The 25978-nt window shown below is 37.7% G+C and overlaps 1 protein-coding gene across 10 annotated transcripts in view; it reads left to right on the top strand.

Moving 5' to 3' along the window:
- The window catches only part of TPD52 (tumor protein D52), a 381723-nt gene that overhangs the window by 150063 nt on the left and 205682 nt on the right, over positions 1 to 25978 (top strand). For all 10 annotated transcript variants that reach the window (XR_010127244.1, XR_010127243.1, XR_010127242.1 and 7 more), the window contains exon 2: positions 24838 to 25019. Coding sequence is in view for 5 of the 10 variants with exons in the window: in XM_054498026.2 (XP_054354001.1) it covers positions 24838 to 25019 (182 nt within the window). In the remaining 5 variants the exon portion in view is untranslated. The remainder of the gene's footprint in view (positions 1 to 24837; positions 25020 to 25978) is intronic.

The raw sequence follows: 25978 nt of genomic DNA, 5'->3' as shown, positions 1-25978 counted from the left end.
GAGTCCCCAGAATTCCCTTTCCTTTCCTTTCCTTTCCAAGGCAGTTCTAACTGGGCTGTTCAGCTTTTCCAGGAGGAGGCTGGGGTGTTTCCTGGCAGTCCCAGCACATCCGTTAGATTTTCTCAGTCCAGCTCAGGCTCAGCAGCATCTCTGCACCCTGCGTGGTTGTTCTCCGTCTAACACAGTTTAGAAAATATTATTTTACTAGATGATGGGTAAATGTGTTTGGTTGTGATGTACAGTTCACCAATTTCTTATTCACAAGTCTTTGACATCTTGGTTTAGTGGAAATAAAATTCCCTGGGGAGGAGGGTATCAGGAGGCTGTGTTGTAGTCTCCGTTCAGCAAGTTCTTAGCTTTGAAGCATTTGAAGTTACGTGGACCCCTTTACTCCTTCTTAATTGATACCACTGACTTCAGTTGCTCCCTGGTTCAGGTCATTATACACACTGTGGACCAAGTTATCTTCCTAAAGTTGGGCTCTATAATCAGACTTAATGAGGTTATTTATTTATTGCTCTCCTTGAGAATCTTCTAAACCTCCATTCACACTGCCTGCAAGATTAAATATACAATGGTGCATCTCTCTACTGTGGCTTAGAGGCCTACTGCCATTCAAGACCCTGCTTGGGTTAAACGCTTCGGCTCAGTTCAGGCTTCCAGTTTCTCCCATCTTTCAACTGAGTGACTTTGGGCAACTTACTTAGCCTATCTAAGTTTGCTGTCTTATCTCAAAGTGGAGATAATGCTTCAACTGGAGTTACTGGGAAGTTTATGTGAAATACATTTAACGTGCTCTCAGTACATTGACTGGTACAGAGTAAGCTTTATTCAGTGCATTTTAGCTTTTGTGTGGCCCCAGCCATTTCTTCTCCAGCCTTCTGCCTTCCGGAGAATAGTTTCACAGAGATGCTTCCACAGTTACACAGTTCTTTGAAGTCCCATTGTTTTCTTAATAATAAACTTTAATTTATCAAACCATGTAGATTCATCTCTTGTAACAGATGTACCGCTGTGGTGGGGGATGTTGACAGTGGGGGAAGCTATGTGTGTGTGAACACAGGAGGAGTATGGGATATGTCTGTACTGTACTCTCAATTTTGCTGTAAACCTAAAAGTGCTCTAAAAAATAATTTTTTTTGTTAATGAATGAATATAAAATGCTATTTAAAAACATAAGGCGGTATATGCTCTAACTAGAGGATGAGCTGTGTCATTCAAAGAGACAATAAAATTAAGTTTTTCATGGCAAAAAGCCCAAAACCAGACAAAAAACACCAGAAAACAACCATGCACGTGCCATTTTATTTAATCCCAAATGTAAGGACATTCGTCATCACTAATATGTTAACTTGTGGTGCCAGAGTAACACGTGACACATCAGAATAAAATTTTTACTAACTTTTTTCCCAGTAGAAAATGTTTCAGGAGGTCAGAGACCTTGTCTTTCTTATTCTGTTGTATTCCCAGTGCCTAGCACAGTCCTTGACCCATAGTGGGCACTCGGTAAATATTTGCCAAATGTGTGAATGAATGAATAGTACATGTAGTGCATATTTGAACTTCAGTTACACCTGGCCTGTCGTTGAATTGTAATATATGTGTGACTGTTCACAAACAATTGTACAAGTAAGAATAGTACAGCCTTGAGATGTCAGTTGAATGTGCCTGTCCAGAATAATTGAGTAAAAATAATTTTAAGAGTAGTAAGAAATTGAAAATACCACATTAGTTTTAGTATTTACTGGAAGTTTTCAGTGTTTTTCTAACATATTTATGGTAAGGAATATGAGGAGTTGTTGGGTAATGATAGGAATTCAACTTGTGAAAAAACTTACTTCTTTTGAACTTACTGGACCTATTTAATTGAACAGTATCCTGAGATTACAAGATGAATAAATGCCAATTGTGTATTCAGGGTTTTTGAAAAAATATTGTTTACAAATTTTATAAAAGTAATATTTGGTTACTTTAGAAAGAAAATTTAAATAGCCCTGAAGGTTATTATGTGAAACGTAAAATTCCCTTTTTCTTACTTTCTCAAGGCTGGAGAGTGTGTTTTTTATGCATAGCTGCAGTTTTATATTACACATATGTAGGTATAAGCTAAGTATTGCTATATATATTTAAAAACATTAATTGGTTCGTAGTATGAATACTGTTTTAAACTATATTGCAGTTAAAGAGTGTAAATTCTGCAGTCACGCAATCTTGGTTTAAATCCTAGTTCCTCTACCATTTACTAGCTGTGTTGCCTTGGACAATTACTTATTATCTGTGTATCTCCTTTTCCCCTATGTCATGAGATTTTTATGAGATTAAATGAATTCATTATTTAAAACACTTAACACAAGTGCCTGATACTTAATAAGCACTTAGTATGTTTTAGTTGCTGCTGCTGAAAATTGCAGTTTTTACCTAAGTATGACTATTTTTCCTTGTCATTACATAATATTTGCTTGGTATTCCATGGTGTGGATGTAGCGTAATTTATTTAAGCAGGAAGTCCTTAATTATTGAACTTTTAGGTTGTTTCTGTTTGTTTTTGTTTTCTAACGCAGTGTTGCAGTGAACATTTGCATTTTTTGCATACTTACGAGAGTGTATTTGTAGGTTATATGTTGGGTAAAAGTGTACACACAATTTGAGTTACAGCCTGTTTGTACTGAACTCCCGCTTACAGTACATGACAATGTCTGTTTCCTCACCCCCTTATCAACACATGGAGTGTGATAGGTGGATTTTCTTGATATTCGACAATTAAAGCAAAATATAGAAATTGGAAACTGGGGTTATCATCTTTCATTCCTGATTTCAGTTTTTGATTTTTATCATAACTTCATGTTGACAGTTTTTGACTTTATAGTGCTATCAATTTGAACTCATAAAATGCACTTAAAATAACAAAATACTACATTTACACTATATATATTGGGATTGTATGTAAGATTTCATTTGTAAAATGGTTTCTGCTTAAAATATTCTTTTTGAAGATGAATTTTGCTGCTCCCTAAACGAATCATTATTTCTTTACCTTTTACCCTGGAATTAGCTTCCCTGCTGCAAATTCTGTTGTAAAAATCACCTCCTCTCTTAGACCTTTGTGATCTCACCAAACAGATGAAACTGTTTTTGATGTTCTGGAGTTTTGTGTTTTACTACCTTTATGGTATACGCACAGCTCTCATAGTAAAGTCATTTACAAACCCGTTTTATCCTGTTTGCTAGCTGTAGTTCCTGAAGAACAAGGGGCCATTTTCAATCCACCCTCTTGATCCTTTGCATAATGCTTTACACTTAAGTAGGGATTGAATATATATTTGCTGATTTAAGTTGGAATGAAATTTAAACAGTTTGATGGTTGAATAATTACAAATGAAAAATAGCATCTCAGATGGCCTATTATTAGACTTAAAAATATGTATATGATGAAAGTCCAAGTTGTACCTATTGATTTAGTTCTTATAGTCGTTAAAGTGTAGACTACTTATATGTGGACCTCAGAAATAAGCCCATACACATTATCCTTACAAAGAACTTTCCCTGCAGCCAGGAATTTAATCAAGGGCAATGCATCATGAAGTTCTTATCCTGTTACACACTCGGGTTACTAGTTAAAGGGAACCAAAGTTAAATGGCATTAAGTGTAATGCCATTGTTCTGTATGGAGGTTGTAGGTTCCATACTCATCCCATGCTCACTTACCTACTTTTCTTTTACTTTGCTTCATTAGCTTTAATATTGGTTTATGCATCTTTCCCTTCAACTAATTTTGTTTTGTTTTTAGAGTAGCAACCAAATCTTTTTTTTTTTTTCAGACAGGGTCTTGCTGTGTTGCTGAGGCTGGGGTGCAGTGGTGCAAACTTGGTTCACTGCAACCTCTGTCTCTCGGCTCAGGTGATTCTCCCACCTCAGCCTCCTGAGAAGCTGGGACCATAGGTGTGCGTCACCATGCCTGGCTGATTTTTGTATTTTTTTGTAGAGATGGGGTTTTGCCATATTGCCCAGGCTGCTCTCGCACTTCTGGGCTCAAGCAATTTCCCTGCCCTAGCCTCCCAAAATGCTGTGATTACAGGTGTGAGCCACCACACCAGGCCATCCCATTCATTTTTATAACCATTCAAGTCAGGTACCATTTTCCCTCCATTTTTAAAGCCTTAATCCTTCTTGTGTCACTTAGACAATATAAATTTGTAGAATTTGTTAAGGCAATTGGGAGCTGTGCTATGGCCTATAACTCATCTCGTAGCCACAAGGTGGCAATAGTTGAGCAAAGAATTGGTTTTTCTGCTTTATGACTCTTACTCCTTCTTAGCAGTAGAGGGTGGCATGCTACTTTTCAGAACATTGGAAAAAATGTTTTTCAGAGAGTTTTGGGGCTGCACAGTAAAAATTTTACTCGAATTTTAAATTTATTTAAAATACTGATGTTACATGACAGTTTATAGTTTTACCTTATTTTAGCAATACATTAGATTTCATGCAAATATTTTTAAATGTAGTTTTTTACTTTTTTGTGAATATTTTTATTAGTATTTTTTTATTTCAAAATACTCAAATATTCCAGAAGACAGAATATCTAAAATCAGATGTTCAATCCTTTCAGAATACTGGAAAAATAAAAATATATAGATTTAAAGGGCTTATTTCAATATAATAGGGAAATTAATTTATTTTTGGTATAATTTTTAAGTTCACTAAATTCATATACTGTAATAGTAAAATTATATAGTTTTACTTAACCCTTTGTTTTTCTTATCAGTTTTACTGACAACTTTAAAAATTATACCAGTGTTTTAAAAACTATTTGATATGTAAAAGAATGATGGAAAATGTTTCTGGTTTTAACCATGGTGCCAACCTGTTTTTACATTATAGAATTCTAGGAGAATTACCTCTGAGTAATAAAAGTATTTTGAAATGTTGTATGTCTCACATTTTCAAAGCATGTTTAGAGGAAATGACCAGTTAATATAAAAACAATGAAATAGTGAAGAAGTACATAGAATTCTCTGGGGAAAGTAGGTTTTTGTTAACACCTGTAACATGCTTATAAGCAGTACTATACATTTCTTGAAAGAAAAGATGTATATGTTCTGTATGTATTTTGTTTTTGGGTGGTCATATGATCTGATCATACCCAATCAGACTCATGACTTCCCAAGCCAACCTTAGTTTTCTCACTATTTGGAGATCGTAATTCTCATTTTTACTCAGAAATTTCACTTCCATCTTTTAATGTGTCTAAGTTTGCTTCTAAGGCTACACTTAAATTTTTCTCTTTTAATCACTTTAATTTTTATAACCTGATTATGGCCCTTAAGTTTTTTATCTATTGGCATTAGATATCAGGAAATAAGAGCAATTAAGCACATTCAAGTGGAGCCTGGTTTGTTGGGATTTGGGAATAAAACTAAATAGTCTTGATTCAGTTTGGGTTTTGCCTACCTTTTTAAATCTTCGGGGATTCCATTGTTGACAACTGCCAGGAAATGAGTGGTGGACTAAGTCTAGGAGTTGGCAGCTGAACAAGTTGCCTGACCTCTGGCCAGCTACCCAAATTGAGATGGTTGGGTTCTCTGAAGGGACATAAATGCACACTGAGAACTGGGTGTCACTGGGACACACAGTATTTATCCCAAAGGAATGAAATGTTCCTAACAGCTTCATTTTGTAATAGCCAAAAACTGAAAGCAGCCTGGATGTCTTTCAACTGTTGAATGGTTAAACAAACTGTGGTACATCCTTACCATGGAATACTACTTAGCAGTAAAAAGTAATGAGTGTTTGATACAGAAAATAATTTGAATGACTCAAAGGAATTATGCTGAGTGAAAAAAAAAGCCAGTCCCCAAAAGTTACATATGGTGTGATTTCATTTATACAACATTTTTGAAATGACAGAATTATAGAGATGGAGAACAGATCAGTGCTTACTAGGAGTTAGGAAGGAGGGAGGTAAAAGGGATATGTGGAGTTACAAAAGGACAGCAGAAGGAATCCCTGTGGTGATGGACTTGTTCTGCATTTTGACTGTGATGGCCAGTACAGAACCTTTACATGTAATAAAATTGCATTGATGATTACATGTATAACTGGTGAAATCTGAATATTGTTGGATTGTGTCAGTGTCAGTTTCCTAGTTGTGGTATCATACTATAGTCTTCTAAAATGTTACCTTTGGATAAGGGTGCAGGGGCTCTCTGTGTATTCTTGGTTACAACTGCATGTGAATCTACAATGATTTTTAATTAGAAAGTTAATTTTTTTTAAAGGGAGCATTTCACTGGTCTCTTGGGCCCAGCACTGATAAGACCGTTGAATTCCATAAACATGTGACAATTATCCCACATTATTTCCTGTAAGGTAATTTTTTGTTGTTAGAAGCAATGCAGTGTAGAATACCAGAAAAATCCAAGAATAGTTAGAAGTAAAGTTCCACATGCCTACCTGCATACCTTAGCCTTTAGTCGACAACTTCTGTCTTACTAGAAACCTTAAAAGCATCCCTTGGTCCCACTCTATGCATCTGTCAGCATCTGGCTCACAGCTCTACTCATAAAATGAGAGAGAGACTGACTGTCCAGTCTCCTTTTGTAACTGTTTTTCCCTATCTAACATAATGTTTCTCCTGCTTCCACGATATACCACTATTACAGAGATTTCTAAACTTTTTTGATCATGTCCCTTCGTTAGTAAATTTTTGAGCACATGTTCCAGTATTTACTTAAAAAATACATTTGTGGCTGGGCACAGTGGCTCACACCTGTAATCCCGGCACTTTGGGAGGCCGAGGTGGGTGGATCATGAGGTCAAGAGATCAAGACCATCCTGACCAACATGGTGAAACCCTGTCTTTACTAAAAATACAAAAATTAACCGGGCATGGTGGCTCATGCCTGTAGTCCCAGCTACTCGGGAGGCTAAGACGGGAGAATTGCTTGAACCCGGGAGGCGGAGGTTGCAGTGAGCCGAGATTGTGCCACTGCACTCCAGCCTAGTGACAGAAAGAGACCCCGTCTCAAAAAAAAAAAAAAAAAAAACTGTGTATGTACCAATATATATATTCGTACTGTAGTTTCTTTTGTTATATACATTTTAAAGCATTTACACATAAAAACATTTTGAAGGTGAAGTTAAAAAAAACAAACAAATTCCAGTGTTTTCTTCTTCTGTCCTATGGGTTATGAGAGAGATCACTATTCTTTGTTACAGCCTGACCTTTTTCCTTCAGGCCTGCTCTGTAAGTGTGTGTTGGTTGGCCACAAATTTCCTATGTCTTTTTACGAACATTGGCCACAAATTTCCTATGTCTTTTTACGAACAATCTCCCCTTTAACCTTCTCTACAAGTATTTCTTGCTTGCTTTCTTGGTTTCCCTTGATAACACTGCTTCCCTTCTGGTCTTCCCTAGTATAGATTGCAATGGGTCTCAAGACTAGGAGAAGAAAATGACTCATCTTGGTTCTCGTTTCTCAGTACCATTTCAGACTACTGTTCTATCAGAAATACTTTAAAAAGGCTCCTTGATAAAAATCTTTTCAATTCTTTCAGTTTTTCAATCAGCATCTGGCTCACAGCTTTTCTCTTTTCTTCATACTTACCATCTTCATTGACCAGCATTTACACTTGTAAACCAAAAATAAAATTCTAAAGCCCCCCCAACCATCTGAATGGACCCCTCCTGTCGGCCAAGGGCATTCCAAAGTTAACCTGAAAAACTAGTGCAGGCCATGATGGGAAGGGGGAGCCAGACGTGCCTGATTATACCTCCCTCCTTTCAGAATTAGTGATAGAAATGACTCTTTAAGTCTAGTAAGAAACATTTACAATGTGTTTTCTCTGAAGCCTGCTACCTGGACGCTTCATCTGCACGATAAAACCATAGTCTTCACAATGCCTTATGGTCACCCAGACATTCCTTTCTATTGATAATAACCCTTTCAACCAATTGCCAATCAGAAAATCTTTAAATCTACCTGTGACCTGGAAGCCACTCTCGTGACCTGGAAGCCACTCTCGCAACCTGTGTCTAGTTCTCCTCCCTTTCTGGACTGAACCAATGTAACCAATGTACATCTTACACGTATTGATTGATGTCTCATGTCTCCCTAAAATGTATAAAACCAAGCTGTGCCCTGACTTCCTTGGGCATGTGTCTCAGGACCTCCTGAGGCTGTGTCATGGGCGTGTCCTTAACCTTGGCAAAATAAACTTTCCAAATTGATTTAGACCTGTCTCATACTCTTGGTTTACACATTAATGACTACCAATACTTTGGCCACATAGTTTTTTGTATATTAACCTTATATTATGTAACGTTGCTGCAGTTACTTATTCCAGGAGGTTTTTTTCTTGTTGATTCTTTTTGATTTTCTACATAGATCATCATGCCATCCATGATAAAACACAGTTTTATTTCTTCCTTCCCAATCTGTATACTTTTATTTTTTCTTTTTTTCTTATTGCATTAGCTAGGACTTCTAGTACAATGTTGAGAAGCAGTGATGAGAGGGGACATCCTTGCCTTCTTCCTGTGCTTAGTAGGAAAAGTTTCAAGTTTCTTACCATAACATATGTAGGTTTTTTGTAGATATTCTTTAGGAAGTTGAAGCTTTCCTCTAGTTTTCTGAGAGTTACTATTATAAATGGGTATTGGGTTTTGTCAAATGCTTTTCCATTTGACGAAATGAAATATGACCATGTGATTTTTCTTCTTTAGCCAATTGATGTGATGGATTACATTTTTTTTCTATTTTTAATTTTTGTGGGTACATAGTAGGTGTATATGCTTAGGGGGCACACGAGATACTTTGATACAGGCATATAACATGTGATAATCACATCATAGTAAATAGAATATCCATTCACTCAAGCATTTACTCTTTGTGTTAACAATCAAATTAAACTCTTTTAGTTATTTTTAAATATACAATTAAATAATTATTGCTTATCACCCTGTTGTGCTCTCAAACACTAGGTCTTACTCATTCTTTCTAACTACCTTTTGTACCCATTAACCATCCCCACCCCATTATATACTATAAGTGTACTATATCGCATATAAGGGAGTGGGGATGGTTAATAGGTACAAACCCCCAATACCCTTCCCAGCCTCTGGGTAACCATCCTTCTACTCTGTCTCCATGAGTTCAATTGTTTAAATTTTTAACTCCCACAAATAATAACATGTAAAGTTTGTCTTTCTGTGCCTGGCTTATTTCACGTAACATAATGACCTCTGGTTCTATCCATGTTGTTACAAGTGACAGGATCTCATTCTTTTTTATGACTGAATAGTAGTACTGCATTGTGTATATGTACCACATTTTCTTTATCCATTCATCTGTTGATAGGCACTTAGGTTGCTTTCAAACTTTGGCTATTGTGAACAGACCTACAGCAAACATGGGAAATGTCTCTTCAGTATACTGATTTCCTTTCTTTGGGGTATAAAACCAGCAGTGGGATTGCTGGATCATATGGTGGCTCTATTTTTAGTTTTGGTTGTTTTTTGTGGAACCTCCAAACTGTTCTTCAGAGTGGTTGTACTTATTTACATTCCCACTAACAGTATATGATGGTTCCCTTTTCTCCACATCCTCATCAGCATTTATTACTGCTGGTCTTTTGGATAAAAGCCATTTTAACTGGGGTGAGATGATATCTCATTGTAGGTTTGATTTGCATTTCTCTGATGATAATGATGTTGAGCACTTTTTCATATGCCTTTTTGCCATTTGTATGTCTTCTTTCGAGAAATGTCCATTCAGATTATTTGCCTTTTTTTTTTTTTGAGACAGAGTGTTACTCTGTCTCCCAGGCTGGATTGCAGTGGCACGATCTCGGCTCACTGCGAGCTCTGCCTCCTTCCGGGTTCATGCCATTCTCCCACCTCAGCCTCCCCAGTAGCTGGGACTACAGGCGCCTGCCACCATGCCCTGCTAGTTTTGTTTTTGTATTTTTAGTAGAGATGGGGTTTCACCATGTTAGCCAGGATAGTCTTGATATCCTGACCTTGTGATCCGCCCACCTCAGCCTCCCAAAGTGCAGGGATTATAGGCGTGAGATTATTTGCCTATTTTAAAGTTGGATTGTTAGAATTTTTTTCCTGTAGAGTTGTTTGAGCTCCTTATATATCCTGGTTATTAATCCTTTGTCTACATTTTGATTTTTGAATGTTAAACCTGGCGTTAAGTCTCAGTTGTGGTATATAATTTTTATATGTTGTTGGATTTGATTTGCTAATATTCTGTTGCAGATTTTTGCATCTACATGCATGAGAAATATTGGTCTGTAGCTTTCTTTTCTTGTAATGTCTTTGTGTGGTTTTGATATTAAGATATTACTGTCCTCATAGGATAAGTTCCACTCCTATCTTCTGAAAGAGATTGTAGAGAATTGGTTTGATTTCTTCTTTAAATGTTTGGTAGAACTCACCAGTGAACCCATATGGACCTGGGGCTTTCTGTTTTGGAAGTATATTAATTACTGATTTAATGTCTTTAATAGACATAGGCCTATACAGATTGTCTGTCTTTTCTTACTTGAATTTTGGCAGACTTTGTCTTTCAAGGAATTAATCCATTTAATCTAGGTTATCAAATCTGTGGATATAGAGTTGTTTATAGTATTTCTTTAATGTCTATGGGATATGTAGTGATGTCCTCTCTTTCATTTCTATTATTAGTAATTTGTGTCCTCTCTTTTTGTTTTTCTTAGCCTGGCTAGAAGCTTACCTCAAATAACCAGCTTTTGCTTTCATTGATTCTATTGATTTCCTGTTTTCAGTTTCATTGCTTTCTGTGCTAATTTTTATTTTAGATAAGTTGTGTTTTCATTTTCATTTAGTTCAAAGTATTTTTAAATTTCTCTTGAGATTTGTTTGACTCATGTGTTATTTAGAAGTGTATTTGTTTACTCTAAGAATTTTGGGATTTTCGAGCTATCTTTCTATTCCTGATTTCTAATTAAATTCCACTGTGGTCTGAAAGCAGACATTGCATGATTTCTATTCCTTTAAATTTGTTGAGGTGTGTTTTATGGTCCAGAATGTGGTCTGTTTTGGTGACTGTTTCATGTGGCATGAGAGGAATATATATTCTGCTGTTGCTGGATGAAATTGTCTACAGATGTCCATCATATCCAGTTGATTTACGATGTTGTTGAGTTCAGCTATATCCTGAGTGATTTTCTCCCTGCTGGATCTGTCCTTTTCTGATAGAGGGACATTAAAGTCTCCAACTGTAATGATTCATCTATTTTTCCTTGCAGTTTTGTTAGTTTTTGCCTCATGGTTTTTGACTATTCTTAGGCATGTACACATTAAGGATTATTCCAACTTCTTCAGATAATTAACCCTTTTATTATTAGCAAATTGTTTAACATGAACAAACTGTTGTTAGATCAATTAATAATTAAAAACTTAAAAGTTTTAATTTTACCTTCACATATTCCTTCTCTGTGTTCTGCCTTTATGTAATGTAGATCTGAGTTTTTGACTTTTATAATTTTCTTCTTTCTAAAGAATTTCTTTAAACATTTCTTGCAAGGCAGGTCTACTTGCAACAAATTCCCTCAATTTTTGTTTGTCTGAGAAAGTCTTTAATTCTCCTTCATTTTTGAAGGATAACTTGTCAGGGTACAGAATTCTAGGTTAGTATTTTTTTTGTTTCCTCTTAACACTTTAGATATCTCACTCCACTGTTTTCTTGCTTGCATGATTTATGAGGAGAAGCTGGATATAATTTTTATCTTTTCTCCTCTGTAGGAAAGCTGTTTTCCCCCCAGGCTTCTTTTAGAATTTTTTCTTCATCTTTGATTTTTCTGTAGTTTGAAAATGATCCTGTATGCCTAGATGTAGTGTTTTTGGTGTTTATTCTGGTTGATGTCCTCTGATCTTCCTGGATCTGTGGTTTGGTGTCTGATATTAATTTGAAGGAACGTCTTAGTCATTATTGTTTCAAATATTTCTGCTGTATTTGTCTTTCTTCTCCTTCTAGAATTCCCATTAGTTTACACCTTTTGTAGTTGTCCCAAAGTTCTTGAATATTCTGTTCTGTTTTTCCCTCAATCTTTTTTCTCTTTGCTTTTCAGTTTTGGCAGTTTTTATTGAGGTATCTTCAGAGTCACAGATTTTTTTTTTCCTCAGCTGTGTCATTTACCTGTAAGCCCATCAAAGGCATTCTTCATTTTTGTTACAGGGCTTTCAATCTCTAGCATTTCTTTTTGATTCTTATTTAAAATTTCCGTCTTTCTGCGTACATTGCTTATCCGTTCTTACATCCTGTCTGTTTCTTCCATTAGAGCCCTTAGTGTCTTAATCATAGTTGTATTAGATGCCTGGACTGATAATTTCAGTATCCTTGCTGTGTCTGAATCTGGTTCTGATGCTTGCTCTGTCTCTTCAAGCTATGTTTTTTGCCTTTTTGTCTATCTTGTAATTTCTTCTTGATAGCTGGACATGATGTATTGGGTAAAAGGAATGGCTGTCAATTGGCCTTTAGTAATGTGGTGATAGGGTGTGTGGGGAGGGAAAGTGTTCTATAGTCTTATGAGTGGGTCTCAGTCTTCTAGTGAGCCTCTGCCTCTGGACTGTGAACTTCACATTTGCTTCTCGGTGTTTCCCTCTCTTTTGGTAGGACAGAATGACTAGTGCCAGCTAGAGTTGGTTATTTCCCTTCCGCCAGGACACTTAGGCTCTGACAAGTGTTTAGGCTCTGGTTGAAGAGTTTCCTTGAGGACACACCTCATATGCATGATAGTTTTATATGTATGCTTAATATATATTCAAAAGACAACACCTGTTTGATAAATGAATTGTTGAATAGGAGAGAGTGCTCTGATGTATTTCAAAATAGTTCTGTTCCCCGCAGAACTTGCTGTCTGAAGTACAAGGGGATTTTTCTCCTATATTCACTGTAAGAACCAGGTTGAGCTCCTGGAGATAAAACTCACAAAAGTGTGAGAGTCCCCAATAACTGAGTCTCTCTGGAGTTTTTAACTTTCAGACTTGTCCACACTGAGCCTCCACCAATTCACCAGTTACAGCTCAGGTTTCCCTACCTCGGCACTGGTTCCCACAGAGGTTTCTTCTTGGAGGCTTCTTTTCAGTAGTTCTCTGCATTCACTTGTCTCTCCACGTTTGAGAACAGCAGTTTTCCCTGTGACCCCCACCTCTCAGATGGATCTAAGAAGAGTTGTTGATTTTTCAGTCATGACAATCAAACACATCTCCAGACATTGCCAAATGTCCCCTGGAGTTGGGGTGGCGGGGGGGGGGGAAATCATCTTGGTTGAGAAATACTAGATTAGTCAATAAAACTTGATGGTGGTGACTGAGTCTATAAGAAATTAATTTTAAAAAAAGCTAAAGTTTTTTACAGGGGGCTGTTTACCTTCAGACACTATTTGAGTGCTTTACATATGGCCACACATTTATTCCTTACAACAATCTTGTAAAATAGATATAATTACAAACCCCATTTTATAAGATGAGTAAATAGCAGCACAGAGATTCTAAGTGCATAGACCTGTCCCCAGAGCTGGTAAGTGGTAGAGCCAAGGTTCGAGCCATGTGGCCAGACTTTCCAGCCTTCCTTTGCGAGCCCTCGTATTTGAATCATCACAAATTGTTCATATGCTTGTTGCACAGCTGTCATTTGGAGTCTTTTCTTTGCTGCTATAGGTTATAGAAACAGTATAAGTTACTGCTGCATAACAAACCATCCCAAACTTGGCTCTCCTCTATACAATTTGTTTGATTTTTTTAAGGGAAGAGAAAAAATATATTTATTTTTGACAGGATAATATATGCCTATTACCAGATATTATGCACTTGAGGAATTTTGTGCTTGACAGAATATTGACTGCCCTGCCTGTGTGGTTTTTAGTTATTCTCCTTGTTTTCAGCTTGTCTTCTCACTGCAGCCTGGCATGACTGAGCTCCATACCTTTATGGAATTCTTCAGGATAGAATAGCTTTTTTTTTCACAGCTTCTTCTTCTTGAATTTCACTCTGCTTCATTAATTATCACTCTTCCACATGCTTTCTGTCCACTAGAAAGTATGTTTGTATACTTTTGTTCTCCATCTGTTCTCTTCAATATTGAGAGTTTATAATTTTTACTATTTTTTAATTTATTATTTTACCATCATTTAATGGGATTTCAGGAGGGAGAGAGATAAATGTAAGTACCTTAGCACCTTGAGCCACCAATACATTTATTTCAATAAAAGAACTTGTTGTGAGCATAACATTTATTGGTTAGTGTTAAAGAAACAAAAGTTATTATAGCACAGTTAATAGAAGTGAGTCATTTTTGGAGATGCATGTTGAAATTTTTTTCTTGCTAACCAGTATGAAGTAGTTAAAGTATATATACCATTTCATTACTTTTATTGTTATTGTTTCTTTTCTTTTTTTTTTTTTTTTTTTTTTTTGAGATGGAGTCTCGCTCTTTTTGCCCAGGCTGGAGTGCAATGGCACAATCTCAGCTCACCGTAACCTCCACCTCCTGGGTTCAAGTGATTCTCCTGCCTCAGCCTCCTGAGTAGCTAGGATTACAGGCATGCACCACCTCACCCGGCTGATTTTGTATTTTTAGTAGAGACAGGGTTTCCCCATGTTGGTCAGGCTGTTCTCGAATTCCGGACCTCAGGTGATCCACCTACCTCAGCCTCCCAAAGTGCTGGGATTACAGGGTGAGCCACTGCACCCAGCTGTTGTTATTGTCTACATTAAAAGAAGTAACTGGGTAGGATGTTGTCTCCCATTTCTAATTTGTATTGCTTTATAAAATCCTTTTTATATTTTAGAATATTTAAGAATTCCTACTACCTTATAGAATTGGAAGAAAATTTATAGTTATCCAATCCTTTAATTTACAAGTGAGAAAACAGATCTAGAGAAGTTAAATGACTTATTCAGGATTTTTTTTAGCTGTTTATTGGCTGAGTTGGTCATAGAAGTCAGGTTTCATAAGTATTTGTTATTCTTCTGTACTGTTTTCTTTTAAGTTTGCTATGATGTTTTTATCTATTTTCTATCTTCTGCAGCAAGTTTTATTTAAGAACCACTGTTCAGCATCCCATGTAACTTTGAATAGCATGTATGGTACTCATGTATAACATGAGGTAGTTGGATTAGTTGATTTCTCATATTCTTTTAACACTAGTTGCCCCTGACTCCAAGCTGTATATTAAATGGTCCTCATATGCATGATAATTATATATATGCTTAATGTATATTAAAAAGACAACACATGTTTGGTGAATGAATGAATGCATGATTGAATAAATGAAAGTGATACTGTTCCATATGTCTGTAATTCCTTTACCTTACTCCTTTCTACCTTGACGGTCCTGTCAACTTTCAGGCTTCAAAGGAGAAAATAGTACAGCAGAATAGCAGGAGATCTGATCTCTATGACCAACTGTTAATGGAAATAGTCAACTCCAAGTTAGTACCTGTGACAGCTCAGTTAGTGAGCTTTATTGTAACATTTTCCGGGGTTAGGCACTGAGCTCTATGATACATATCCAGCGGTGACAGTATGCTTCCAGTCTCTGCAGTCTATATCAGCATGAGAGGAGCTATCAATGTTAGTTTAGAGACTTTATAAACAGGACTCCCTGTAGTGAACATGGATTGTGGGAGTTGCTACATTTACTGTTTTTAGAAGTCATTTGACAAGTAAATGAGTACATTTTGGTATAAGCCCTAGGATTCAGAGATGGTTCTAGACTACGATTTTTGAAGCAAGTGTTTGTCTGATTGTTTGATGTAGCCTCCCAAAATCAATGATGCAGTTTCAAAAATCAAATGAAATGATGATCTACAATTTAAAAGCAAATTCAGGTGTTAATCCAGGGTTCTTATGCTTGTGGTAAAATTATTTCACTCACCGAAAACACACTGACTTCCTTGCAAAATGTAATAGAGGCAAAAAATAATGGAAGGGAAATGTTCTACTTCCACTTGATTTTAAAGTTACCTATAAAAAATAACTATAACTTTATAAAGTTTATAATGTAATAAATATTTAACTACAGACTTACTAAAAATCTCAAGAGAATCTTTTTAAACAGTCGAGAGCACTCAATAATTTTCTAAAACCAAGGGGAAAATACCACTTACTATTATACTAATCTTAGCTGAAACATCTCTTCACAATTGAAAAAGGACATTGTGTTATTTTAGGAACAGGTCCTAGTGATGGCTGAATTATCTCCAGTAAAAGTTTAACTACTGGATCTACTACTACTGTATCTACGTGTCATCTGGTTTTTTGTTTTGTTTTGTTTTTTGTTTTTGTTTTTTGTTTTTTGAGAGTCTTACTCTGTCGCCCAGGCTAGAGTGCAGTTGTACCATCTCAGCTCACTGCAACCTCCGTCTCCTGGGTTCAAGTGATTCTCCTGCCTCAGCTTCCTGAGTAGCTGGGATTACAGGCACATGCCACCATGCCCGACTAATTTTTGTATTTTAGTAGAGACGGGGTTTCACCGTGTTGGCCAGGCTGATCTTGAACTCCTGACCTCAAGTGATCCACCCACCTTGGCCTCCCATAGTACTGGGATCACAGGCGTGAGCCACAATGCCTAGCCCCTGTCATTTAGTTTTAATTGGACTATGGCTTCAATTGAAAGTCAGCCAATTGAAAAAAAAAAAACCCCAAAGCAAAAAAAGAAGAAAAAGAAGAGAGGAACTCTGGTAGATATCAACCATAAAAGTGGAGTAATGGGAAAGCAGATCATAGGGAAAGTGGGCAGGACCTGCCCTGGTTACAAGTAGAGACTCCCAAGTTGATACTGTTTGCTCTTCTCTAGAGCACTGCTATTCTCAGCTGCTTTGGTGGCAGCTGCTATGGATGGAATAATGGCTCCCAGCAAAGGATTATGTAGCTGCTCTTGTCAAGAATGGCTTACTTAGAATTAACTCTTTTACGCTACCTCTAAAGGGCAAGTCAGCTGTGTCTGTGTTACCTCTGTAGGATTTGTTTTATCTCTGGCTCTGCAAGAAAGAACTATTTTCAAAGTGCTTGTTTAAGGACCTTTAATGTTGTATTTTGTGGATTTATAAAACTAGTATGATTGCTCATGGCATACATTCCTGGTTACCTTTTCAGCTCCAGTTGGCCTCTAGGCCTACTGACTTGTCTTTAGTTTAGATTGACCCTTTTGTGCTAAGGATTTTTTCCCTGTGTGTTTCAGTTCACCAAGTAAATTCATCATCATACCCTCCCTCTAGCACCTGAGGGACTTGGCATAAGCGAAATGTCTTGACTTTCTTTTTCCTGAAGCAGAGGTCATAAACTTGTGGTTCGTGGGCCAAATTCAACACCTGGTTGTGTTTTGCCAGGTTTGTAAAATGGAAAACTTTATCCCCCTGCATATAAGTATTTAAAAATTGGAAAATTTACATTAATATGTGGATTTCTGGCTTTTCTTGGAAAATTAAAACATTAAAAATTAAAACATAGGGACTTGAATTGCAGCTACAGCTGGAGCTGAGTAGTGTCTACACCTTTTAAACTTGGGCACATATCCTGATTATCAAGCCCTCACCTGGCCTGGCATTTGAGTTTGTAATCTTGCAAGTAGTACATGCATTAAACTTAAGTCACAAATATAGTTGTGTAGCTTTAAAAGTAAATGCGCTTTACTATTGAACTTTTAGTAGTTCTCCCTTGAATAACAAATGTAAAACTCATTCCAAATACAGCATTTAGGTCGTCAGATCAAATTGTTAATGTTCTTCTGTGATTTGCTCTCACAGATAGAAACTTAGCAGTTCCTTTAGTTTGTACCAAATTGCACACACCACTCCATACACAAAAATGAGTAGAAGGCACAAATCTGTGTTCAACGGATTTGGAAAAAATGTGTTGGGAAAAAATTTTTGTAAGAAAAAAAGAATAATTAGTCATACCTCAAGTGAATTCAATATGTAAAAAGATTCTCAGAAAGTGAATAGCACAAAACAAGCTATTTCTTTTGGAATTTACTTTAGGAGAAAGAAAAGTATAACAAATTCAAGTTGTTTAAAAATTATATATAAGGAACTCATGTTCAGACTGATCATTATGATAAAAAGCTCTTAATTGTTTTTATCTTAATGTATATTTACATTTGTATTAAAAGAATAGTCACTTTCACTAAACTTGATTTAGAAGGCATTTTTTTACAGATGGTCAGTGCTAGGAATAAAGTCAGTTGCTTCTTGGATGCCCTCCTCACATGCTCATACTCTGACCACTAACCACCCCCCACCCCATTCTCAGAGACTTGATATACAGGCACTCTTCTACTCTCCCTACCCTGCCTGGGCTCTTGAGACCTCACCCTGGACTGTCACATCTCTGTCATCCTCCGCCAAGTATAGATGCCTAATTTCTTTCTTTCTTTTTTCTTTTTTGAGACAGTTTCCCTCTTGTTGCCCAGGCTGGAGTGAAATGGCGTGATCTCGGCTCACCATAACCTCTGCCTCCTGGGTTCAAGTGATTCTCCTTCCTCGGCTGCCTGAGTAGCTGAGATTATAGGCATGCACCATGATGCCTGGCTAATTTTGTATTTTTATTTTTATTTATTTATTTATTTATTTTTTATTATACTTTAGGCTCTAGGGTACATGTGCACAACATGCAGATTTGTTACATATGTATACATGTGCCATGTTGGTGTGCTGCACCCATTAACTCGTCATTTACATTAGGTATATCTCCTAATGCTATCCCTCCCCCCACCCCACGACAAGCCCCAGTGTGTGATGTTCCCCTTCCTGTGTCCAAGTGTTCTCATTGTTCAATTCTCACCTATGAGTAAGAACATGCGGTGTTTGTTTTTTTTGTCCTTGCAAAAGTTTGCTGAGAATGATGGTTTCCAGCTTCATCCGTGTCCCTACAAAGGACATGAACTCATCATTTTTTATGGCTGCATAGTATTCCATGGTGTATATGTGCCACATTTTCTTAATCCAGTCTATCATTGATGGACATTTGGGTTGGTTCCAAGTCTTTGCTATTGTGAATAGTGCCACAGTAAACATATGTGTGCATGTATCTTTATAGCAGCATGATTTATAGTCCTTTGGTTATATACCCAGTAATGAGATGGCTGGGTCAAATGGTATTTCTAGTTCTAGATCCCTGAGTAATCGCCACACTGACTTCCACAATGGTTGAACTAGTTTACAGTCCCACCAACAGTGTAAAAGTGTTCCTTTTTCTCCACATCCTCTCTAGCACCTGTTGTTTCCTGACTTTTTAATGATTGCCATTCTAACTGGTGTGAGATGGTATCTTATTGTGGTTTTGATTTGCATTTCTCTGATGGCCAGTGATGATGAGCATTTTTTCATATGTCTGTTGGCTGCAAAAATGTCTTCTTTTGAGAAGTGTCTGTTCATATCCTTCGCCCACTTTTTGATGGGGTTGTTTGATTTTTTTCTTGTAAATTTGTTTGAGTTCTTTGTAGATTCTGGATATTAGCCCTTTGTCAGATGAATAGATGCAAAAATTTTCTCCCATTCTGTAGGTTGCCTGTTCACTCTGATGGTAGTTTCTTTTGCTGTGCAGAAGCTCTTTAGTTTAATTAGATCCCATTTGTCAATTTTGGCTTTTGTTGCCATTGCTTTTGGTGTTTTAGACATGAAGTCCTTGCCCATGCCTATGTCCTGAATGGTATTGCCTAGGTTTTCTTCTAGGGTTTTTATGGTTTTAGGTCTAACATTTAAATCTTGAATCCATCGTGAATTAATTTTTGTATAAGGTGTAAGGAAGGGATCCAGTTTCAGCTTTCTACATATGGCTAGCCAGTTTTCCCAGCACCATTTATTAAATAGGGAATCTTTTCTCCATTTCTTATTTTTGTCAGGTTTGTCAAAGATCAGATAGTTGTAGATATGCGGCATCATTTCCGAGGGCTCCATTCTGTTCCGTTGGTCTATATCTCTGTTTTGGTACCAGTATCATGCTGTTTTGGTTACTGTAGCCTTGTAGTATAGTTTGAAGTCAGGTAGCTTGATGCCTCCAGCTTTGTTCTTTTGGCTTAGGATTCACTTGGCAATGCGGGCTCTTTTTTGGTTCCATATGAACTTGAAAGTAGTTTTTTCCAATTCTGTGAAGAAAGTCATTGGTAGCTTGATGGGGATGGCATTGAATCTATAAATTACCTTGGGCAGTATGGCCACTTTCATGATATTGATTCTTCCTATTCATGAGCATGGAATGTTCTTCCATTTGTTTGTGTCCTCTTTTATTTCATTGAACAGTGGTTTGTAGTTCTCCTTGAAGAGGTCCTTCACATCCCTTGTAAGTTGGATTCCTAGGTATTTTATTCTCTTTGAAGCAATTGTAAATGGGAGTTCACTCATGATTTGGCTCTCTGTCCGTTATTGGTGTATAAGAATGCTTGTGATTTTTGTACATTAATTTTGTATCCTGAGACTTTGCTGAAGTTGCTTATCAGCTTAAGGAGATTTTGGGCTGAGATGATGGGGTTTTCTAAATATACAATCATGTCATCTGCAAACAGGGACAATTTGACTTCCTCTTTTCCTAATTGAATATCCTTTATTTCTTTCTCCTGCCTGATTGCCCTGGCCAGAACTTCCAACAGTGTGTTGAATAGGAGTGGTGAGAGAGGGCATCCTTGTCTTCCACCAGTTTTTAAAGGGAATGCTTCCAGTTTTTGCCCATTCAGTATGATATTGGCTGTGGGTTTGTCATAAATAGCTCTTATTATTTTGAGATACGTCCCATCAATACCTAATTGCTTGAGAGTTTTTAGCAGGAAGGACTGTTGAATTTTGTCAAAGGCCTTTTCTGCATCTGTTGAGATAATCAAGTGGTTTTTGTCTTTGGTTCTGTTTATATGCTGGATTACATTTATTGATTTGCATATGTTGAACCAGCCTTGCATCCCAGAGATGAAGCCCACTTGATCATGGTGGATAAGCTTTTTGATGTGCTGCTGGATTTTGTTTACCAGTATTTTATTGAGGATTTTTGCATTGATGTTCATCAAGGATATTGGTCTAAAATTCTCTTTTTTGGTTGTGTCTCTGCCAGGCTTTGGTATCAGGATGATGCTGACCTCATAAAATGAGTTAGGGAGGATTCCCTCTTTTTCTGTTGATTGGAATAATTTCAGAAGGAATGGTACCAGCTCCTCCTTGTACCTCTGGTAGAATTCGGCTGTGAATCCATCTGTTCCTGGACTTTTTTTGGTTGGTAGGCTATTAATTATTGCCTCAATTTCAGAGCCTGTTATTGGTCTATTCAGGGATTCAACTTCTTCCTGGTTTAGTCTTGGGAGGGTGTATGTGTCCAGGAATTTATCCATTTCTTCTAGATTTTCTAGTTTATTTGCGTAGAGGTGTTTATAGTATTCTCTGATGGTAGTTTGTATTTCTGTGGGATCAGTGGTGATATCCCCTTTATCATTTTTTATTGCAACTATTTGATTCTTCTCTCTTTTCTTCTTTATTAGTCTTCCTAGCGGTCTATCAATTTTGTTGATCTTTTCAAAAAAACAGCTCCTTGATTCATTGATTATTTGAAGGTTTTTTTGTGTCTCTATCTCCTTCAGTTCTGCTCTGATCTTAGTTATTTCTGCCTTCATTTCATTATGTACTCAGTAGTCATTCAGGAGCAGGTTGTTCAGTTTCCATGTAGTTGAGCGGTTTTGAGTGAGTTTCTTAATCCTGAGTTCTAGTTTGATTGCACTGTGGTCTGAGAGACAGTTTGTTATCATTTCAGTTTTACATTTGCTGAGGAGTGCTTTGCTTCCAACTACATGGTCAATTTTGGAATAAGTGTGATGTGGTGCTGAGAAGAATGTATATTCTGTTGATTTTGGTTGGAGAGTTCTGTAGATGTCTATTAGGTCCACTTGGTGCGGAGCTGAGTTCAATTCCTGGATATCCTTGTTAACTTTCTGTCTCATTGATCTGTCTAATGTTGACAGTGGGGTGTTAAAGTCCCCCATTATTATTATGTGGGAGTCTAAGTCTCTTTGTAGGTCTCTAAGGACTTGCTTTATGAATCTGGGTGCTCCTGTATTGGGTGCATGTATATTTAGGATAGTTAGCTCTTCTTGTTGAATTGATCCCTTTACCATTAAGTAGTGGCCTTCTTTGTCTCTTTTGATCTCTGTTGGTTTAAAGTCTGTTTTATCAGAGACTAGGATTGCAACTCCTGCCTTTTTTTGTTTTCCATTTGCTTGGTAGATCTTCCTCCATCCCTTTATTTTGAGCCTATATGTGTCTCTGCACGTGAGATGGGTCTCCTGAATACAGCACACTGATGGGTCTTGACTCTTTATCCAATTTGCCAGTCTGTGTCTTTTAATTGGAGCATGTAGCCCATTTACATTTAAGGTTAATATTGTTATGTGTGAATTTGATCCTGTCATTATGATGTTAGCTGGTTGTTTTGCTCGTTAGTTGATGCAGTTTCTTCCTAGCATCGATGGTCTACAATTTGGCATGTTTTTGCAGTGGCTGGTACTGGTTGTTCCTTTCCACGTTTAGTGCTTCCTTCAGGAGCTCTTTTAGGGCAGGCCTGGTGGTGACTAAATCTCTCAGCATTTGCTTGTGTGTAAAGGATTTTATTTCTCCTTCACTTATGAAGCTTAGTTTGGCTGGATATGAAATTCTGGGTTGAAAATTCTTTTCTTTAATAATGTTGAATATTGGCCCCCACTCTCTTCTGGCTTGTAGAGTTTCTGCCGAGAGATCCACTGTTAGTCTGATGGGCTTCCCTTTGTGGGTAGCCTGACCTTTCTCTCTGGCTGCCCTTAACATTTTTTCCTTGATTTCAACTTTGGTGAATCTGACAATTATGTGTCTTGGAGTTGCTCTTCTCAAGGAGTATCTTTGTGGCGTTCTCTGTATTTCCTGAATTTGAATGTTGGCCTGCCTTGCTAGATTGGGGAAGTTCTCCTGGATAATATCCTGAAGAGTGCTTTCCAACTTGGTTCCATTCTCCCTGTCACTTTCGGGTACACCAATCAGACGTAGATTTGGTCTTTTCACATGGTCCCATATTTCTTGGAGGCTTTGTTCGTTTCTTTTTACTCTTTTTCCTCTAAACTTCTCTTCTTGCTTCATTTCATTAATTTGATCTTCAATCACTGATACCCTTTCTTCCAGTTGATTGAATCAGCTACTGAAGCTTGTATATTCATCACGTAGTTCTCATGCCATGGTTTGCAGCTCCATCAGATCATTTAAGGACTTCTCTACACTGGTTATTCTAGTTAGCCATTTGTCTAATCTTTTTTCAAGGTTTTTAGCTTCTTTGTGATGGGTTCAAACTTCCTCCTTTAGCTTAGAGAAGTTTGATCGTCTGAAGCCTTCTTCTCTCAACTCATCAAAGTCATTCTCTGTCCAGCTTTGTTCCATTGCTGGCTAGGAGCTGCATTCCTTTGGAGGGGGAGAGACACTCTGATTTTTAGAATTTTCAGCTTTTCTGCTCTATTTTTTCCCCATCTTTGTGGTTTTATCTACCTTTGGTCTTTGATGATGGTGACGTACAGATGGGGTTTTGGTGTGGATGTCCTTTCTGTTTGTTAGTTTTCTTTCTAACAGTCAGGACCCTCAGCTGCAGGTCTGTTGGAGATTGCTGGAGGTCCACTCCAGACCCTGATTGCCTGGGTATCAGCAGCAGAGGCTGCAGAACAGCGAATATTGATGAACAGCAAATGTTGCTGCCTGATCGTTCCTCTGGAAGCTTCGTCTCAGAGGGGTACCCAGCCATGTGAGGTGTCAGTCTGCCCCTACTGGGGGGTGCCTCCCAGTTAGGCTACTCGGGGGTCAGGGACCCACTTGAGGAGGCAGTCTGTCTGTTCTCAGATCTCAAACTCCGTGCTGGGAGAACCACTACTCTCTTCAAAGCTGTCAGACAGGGACATTTAAGTCTACAGAGGTTTCTGCTGCCTTTTGTTCAGCTATGCCCTGCCCCCAGAGGTGGAGTCTACAGAGGCAGGCAGGCCTCCTTGAGCTTTGGTGGGCTCCACCCAGTTGGAGCTTCCTGGCTGCTTTGTTTACCTACTCAAGCCTTGGCAATGGCGGGCGCCCCTCCCGTAGCCTTGTTGCTGCCTTGCAGTTTGATTTCAGACTGCTGTGCTAGCAATGAGCGAGGCTCCATGGGCACGGGACCCTCCGAGTCAGGCGTGAGGTATAGTCTCCTGGTGTGCCATTGGCTAAGACCATTGGAAAAGCGCAGTATTAAGGTGGGAGTGACCCGATTTTCCAGGTGCCGTCTGTCACAGCTTCCCTGGCTAGGAAAGGGAATTCCCTGACCCCTTGCGCTTTCTGGATGAGGCCCTGCTTCGGCTCACATTCGGTGGGCTGCACCCACTGTCCTGCACCCGCTGTCCGACAAGCACCAGTGAAATTAACCCTTTACTTCAGTTGGAAATGCAGAAATCACCCGTCTTCTGGGTCGCTCACACTGGGAGCTGTAGACTGGAGCGGTTCCTATTCGGCCATCTTGGAACCCCTAATTTTGTATTTTTAGTAGAGACAGGGTTTCTCTATGTTGGTCAGGCTTAGAACTCCCGACCTCAGGTGATCCACCTGCCTCGGCCTCCCAAAGTGCTGGGATAACAGGCGTGAGCCACTGCGCTCCACTTGATGCCTACTTTCTTTAGCTCCTCTTCAGGAAGGAAAGGATGGAAGAGGAAGTTGAAGAGCATAACTGGCATTTTAAAGCAAAATTCCACATATATTTAAAAAGTATTGCTACAACAATTGACTTTAAGAAAATTTCTTTAAGACTTTATTATACCTTCATGTTGAGTTATATGCATATAAATATCTCTTTTCACATTTAGGGTTCTCCAAAAAATGTGGAATCCTTTGCATCTATGCTGAGACATTCTCCTCTTACACAGATGGGACCTGCAAAGGATAAACTGGTCATTGGACGGATCTTTCATATTGTGGGGGATGATCTTTACATAGATTTTGGTGGAAAGTTTCATTGTGTATGTAGAAGACCAGAAGTGGATGGAGAGTAAGTAAAATCATTTCCAAGTACCTTAAGAGTATTCATAAAAGTCGTGATAGCGCAAAAGTATTGTTGAATGAAAGGTGATTTTTTGAAAAGACAGAAAACGTATTTATTTGTCTTGATAATGCTGAAGTAAAGTCTGAAGTGCTTTAAAAATACTTGTTGGTCATGTTAGGCCAGACTCATGTCTTCTCAAAGCAGTGAGAGCAGTTGTTGGGAAAACTTGAATGTTCATCCTGATAATAAGCCATTCCACACCATAAACTTAAAACCAACTTTGTAATAATGCATGTTGCTTAGGTTATTTTGCCTGGGACCATTTTTTGGTCCCTTCTCTCTGTTCCACTTTTCCTTTCTTTTTTTTCTTTCTTTTCTTATTATTTTGCATCTATTTTTAGGATTATTTTTCCTAATAAATAGAATTCATTCTGTTGTAGTTTATGTAGGTAAAGATATTTATGAATATAGATAGGCACTGGAGAAAGCACTAAGGTGGGAGATCTAGGAGTGGAATATCAAGAGTCAAGGAGAGGTTGAACTAAGATTCTGAGATGGGAAAACAATAGAACAATAGTAAATGAGATAGAAGTGATTTTTTTTCCCCATCAATTTCTAATGTGCATTTTTTAGTTTTCACTATTTTTTATATCAGGATGCATGTTACATTTGACAGTATATTAAATTAACTGGCAGTGTTTTTTTTTTTTTTCTTAATCATATATAAAACAATAGTGAATCTAATAATCAATGGTATTTTAGATAGGATGGATTACAGTGTGTAAGAAGTTTTTGGCATATAAAAATTGGTCATATTGTGGAAATGAAAGGCAAAGAGTCTACTGTAGACCTAGGAGAGCAATTATGAGAATGAGTTGCCTCTCTCCTGAGAGCTGGATATTAAAGATGCCGTTGATAATTGGTCTTACCCAATTATAAGCTTGTTCTACCTGAATCTGAATAGG

The sequence above is a fragment of the Pongo pygmaeus genome, chromosome 7 (assembly GCF_028885625.2).
Source record: "Pongo pygmaeus isolate AG05252 chromosome 7, NHGRI_mPonPyg2-v2.0_pri, whole genome shotgun sequence".
NCBI classification, from domain to species: Eukaryota; Metazoa; Chordata; class Mammalia; order Primates; family Hominidae; genus Pongo; species Pongo pygmaeus.
The sequence above is the reverse complement of the archived record's forward strand: the minus strand, read 5'-3'. Positions and strand labels throughout refer to the sequence as shown.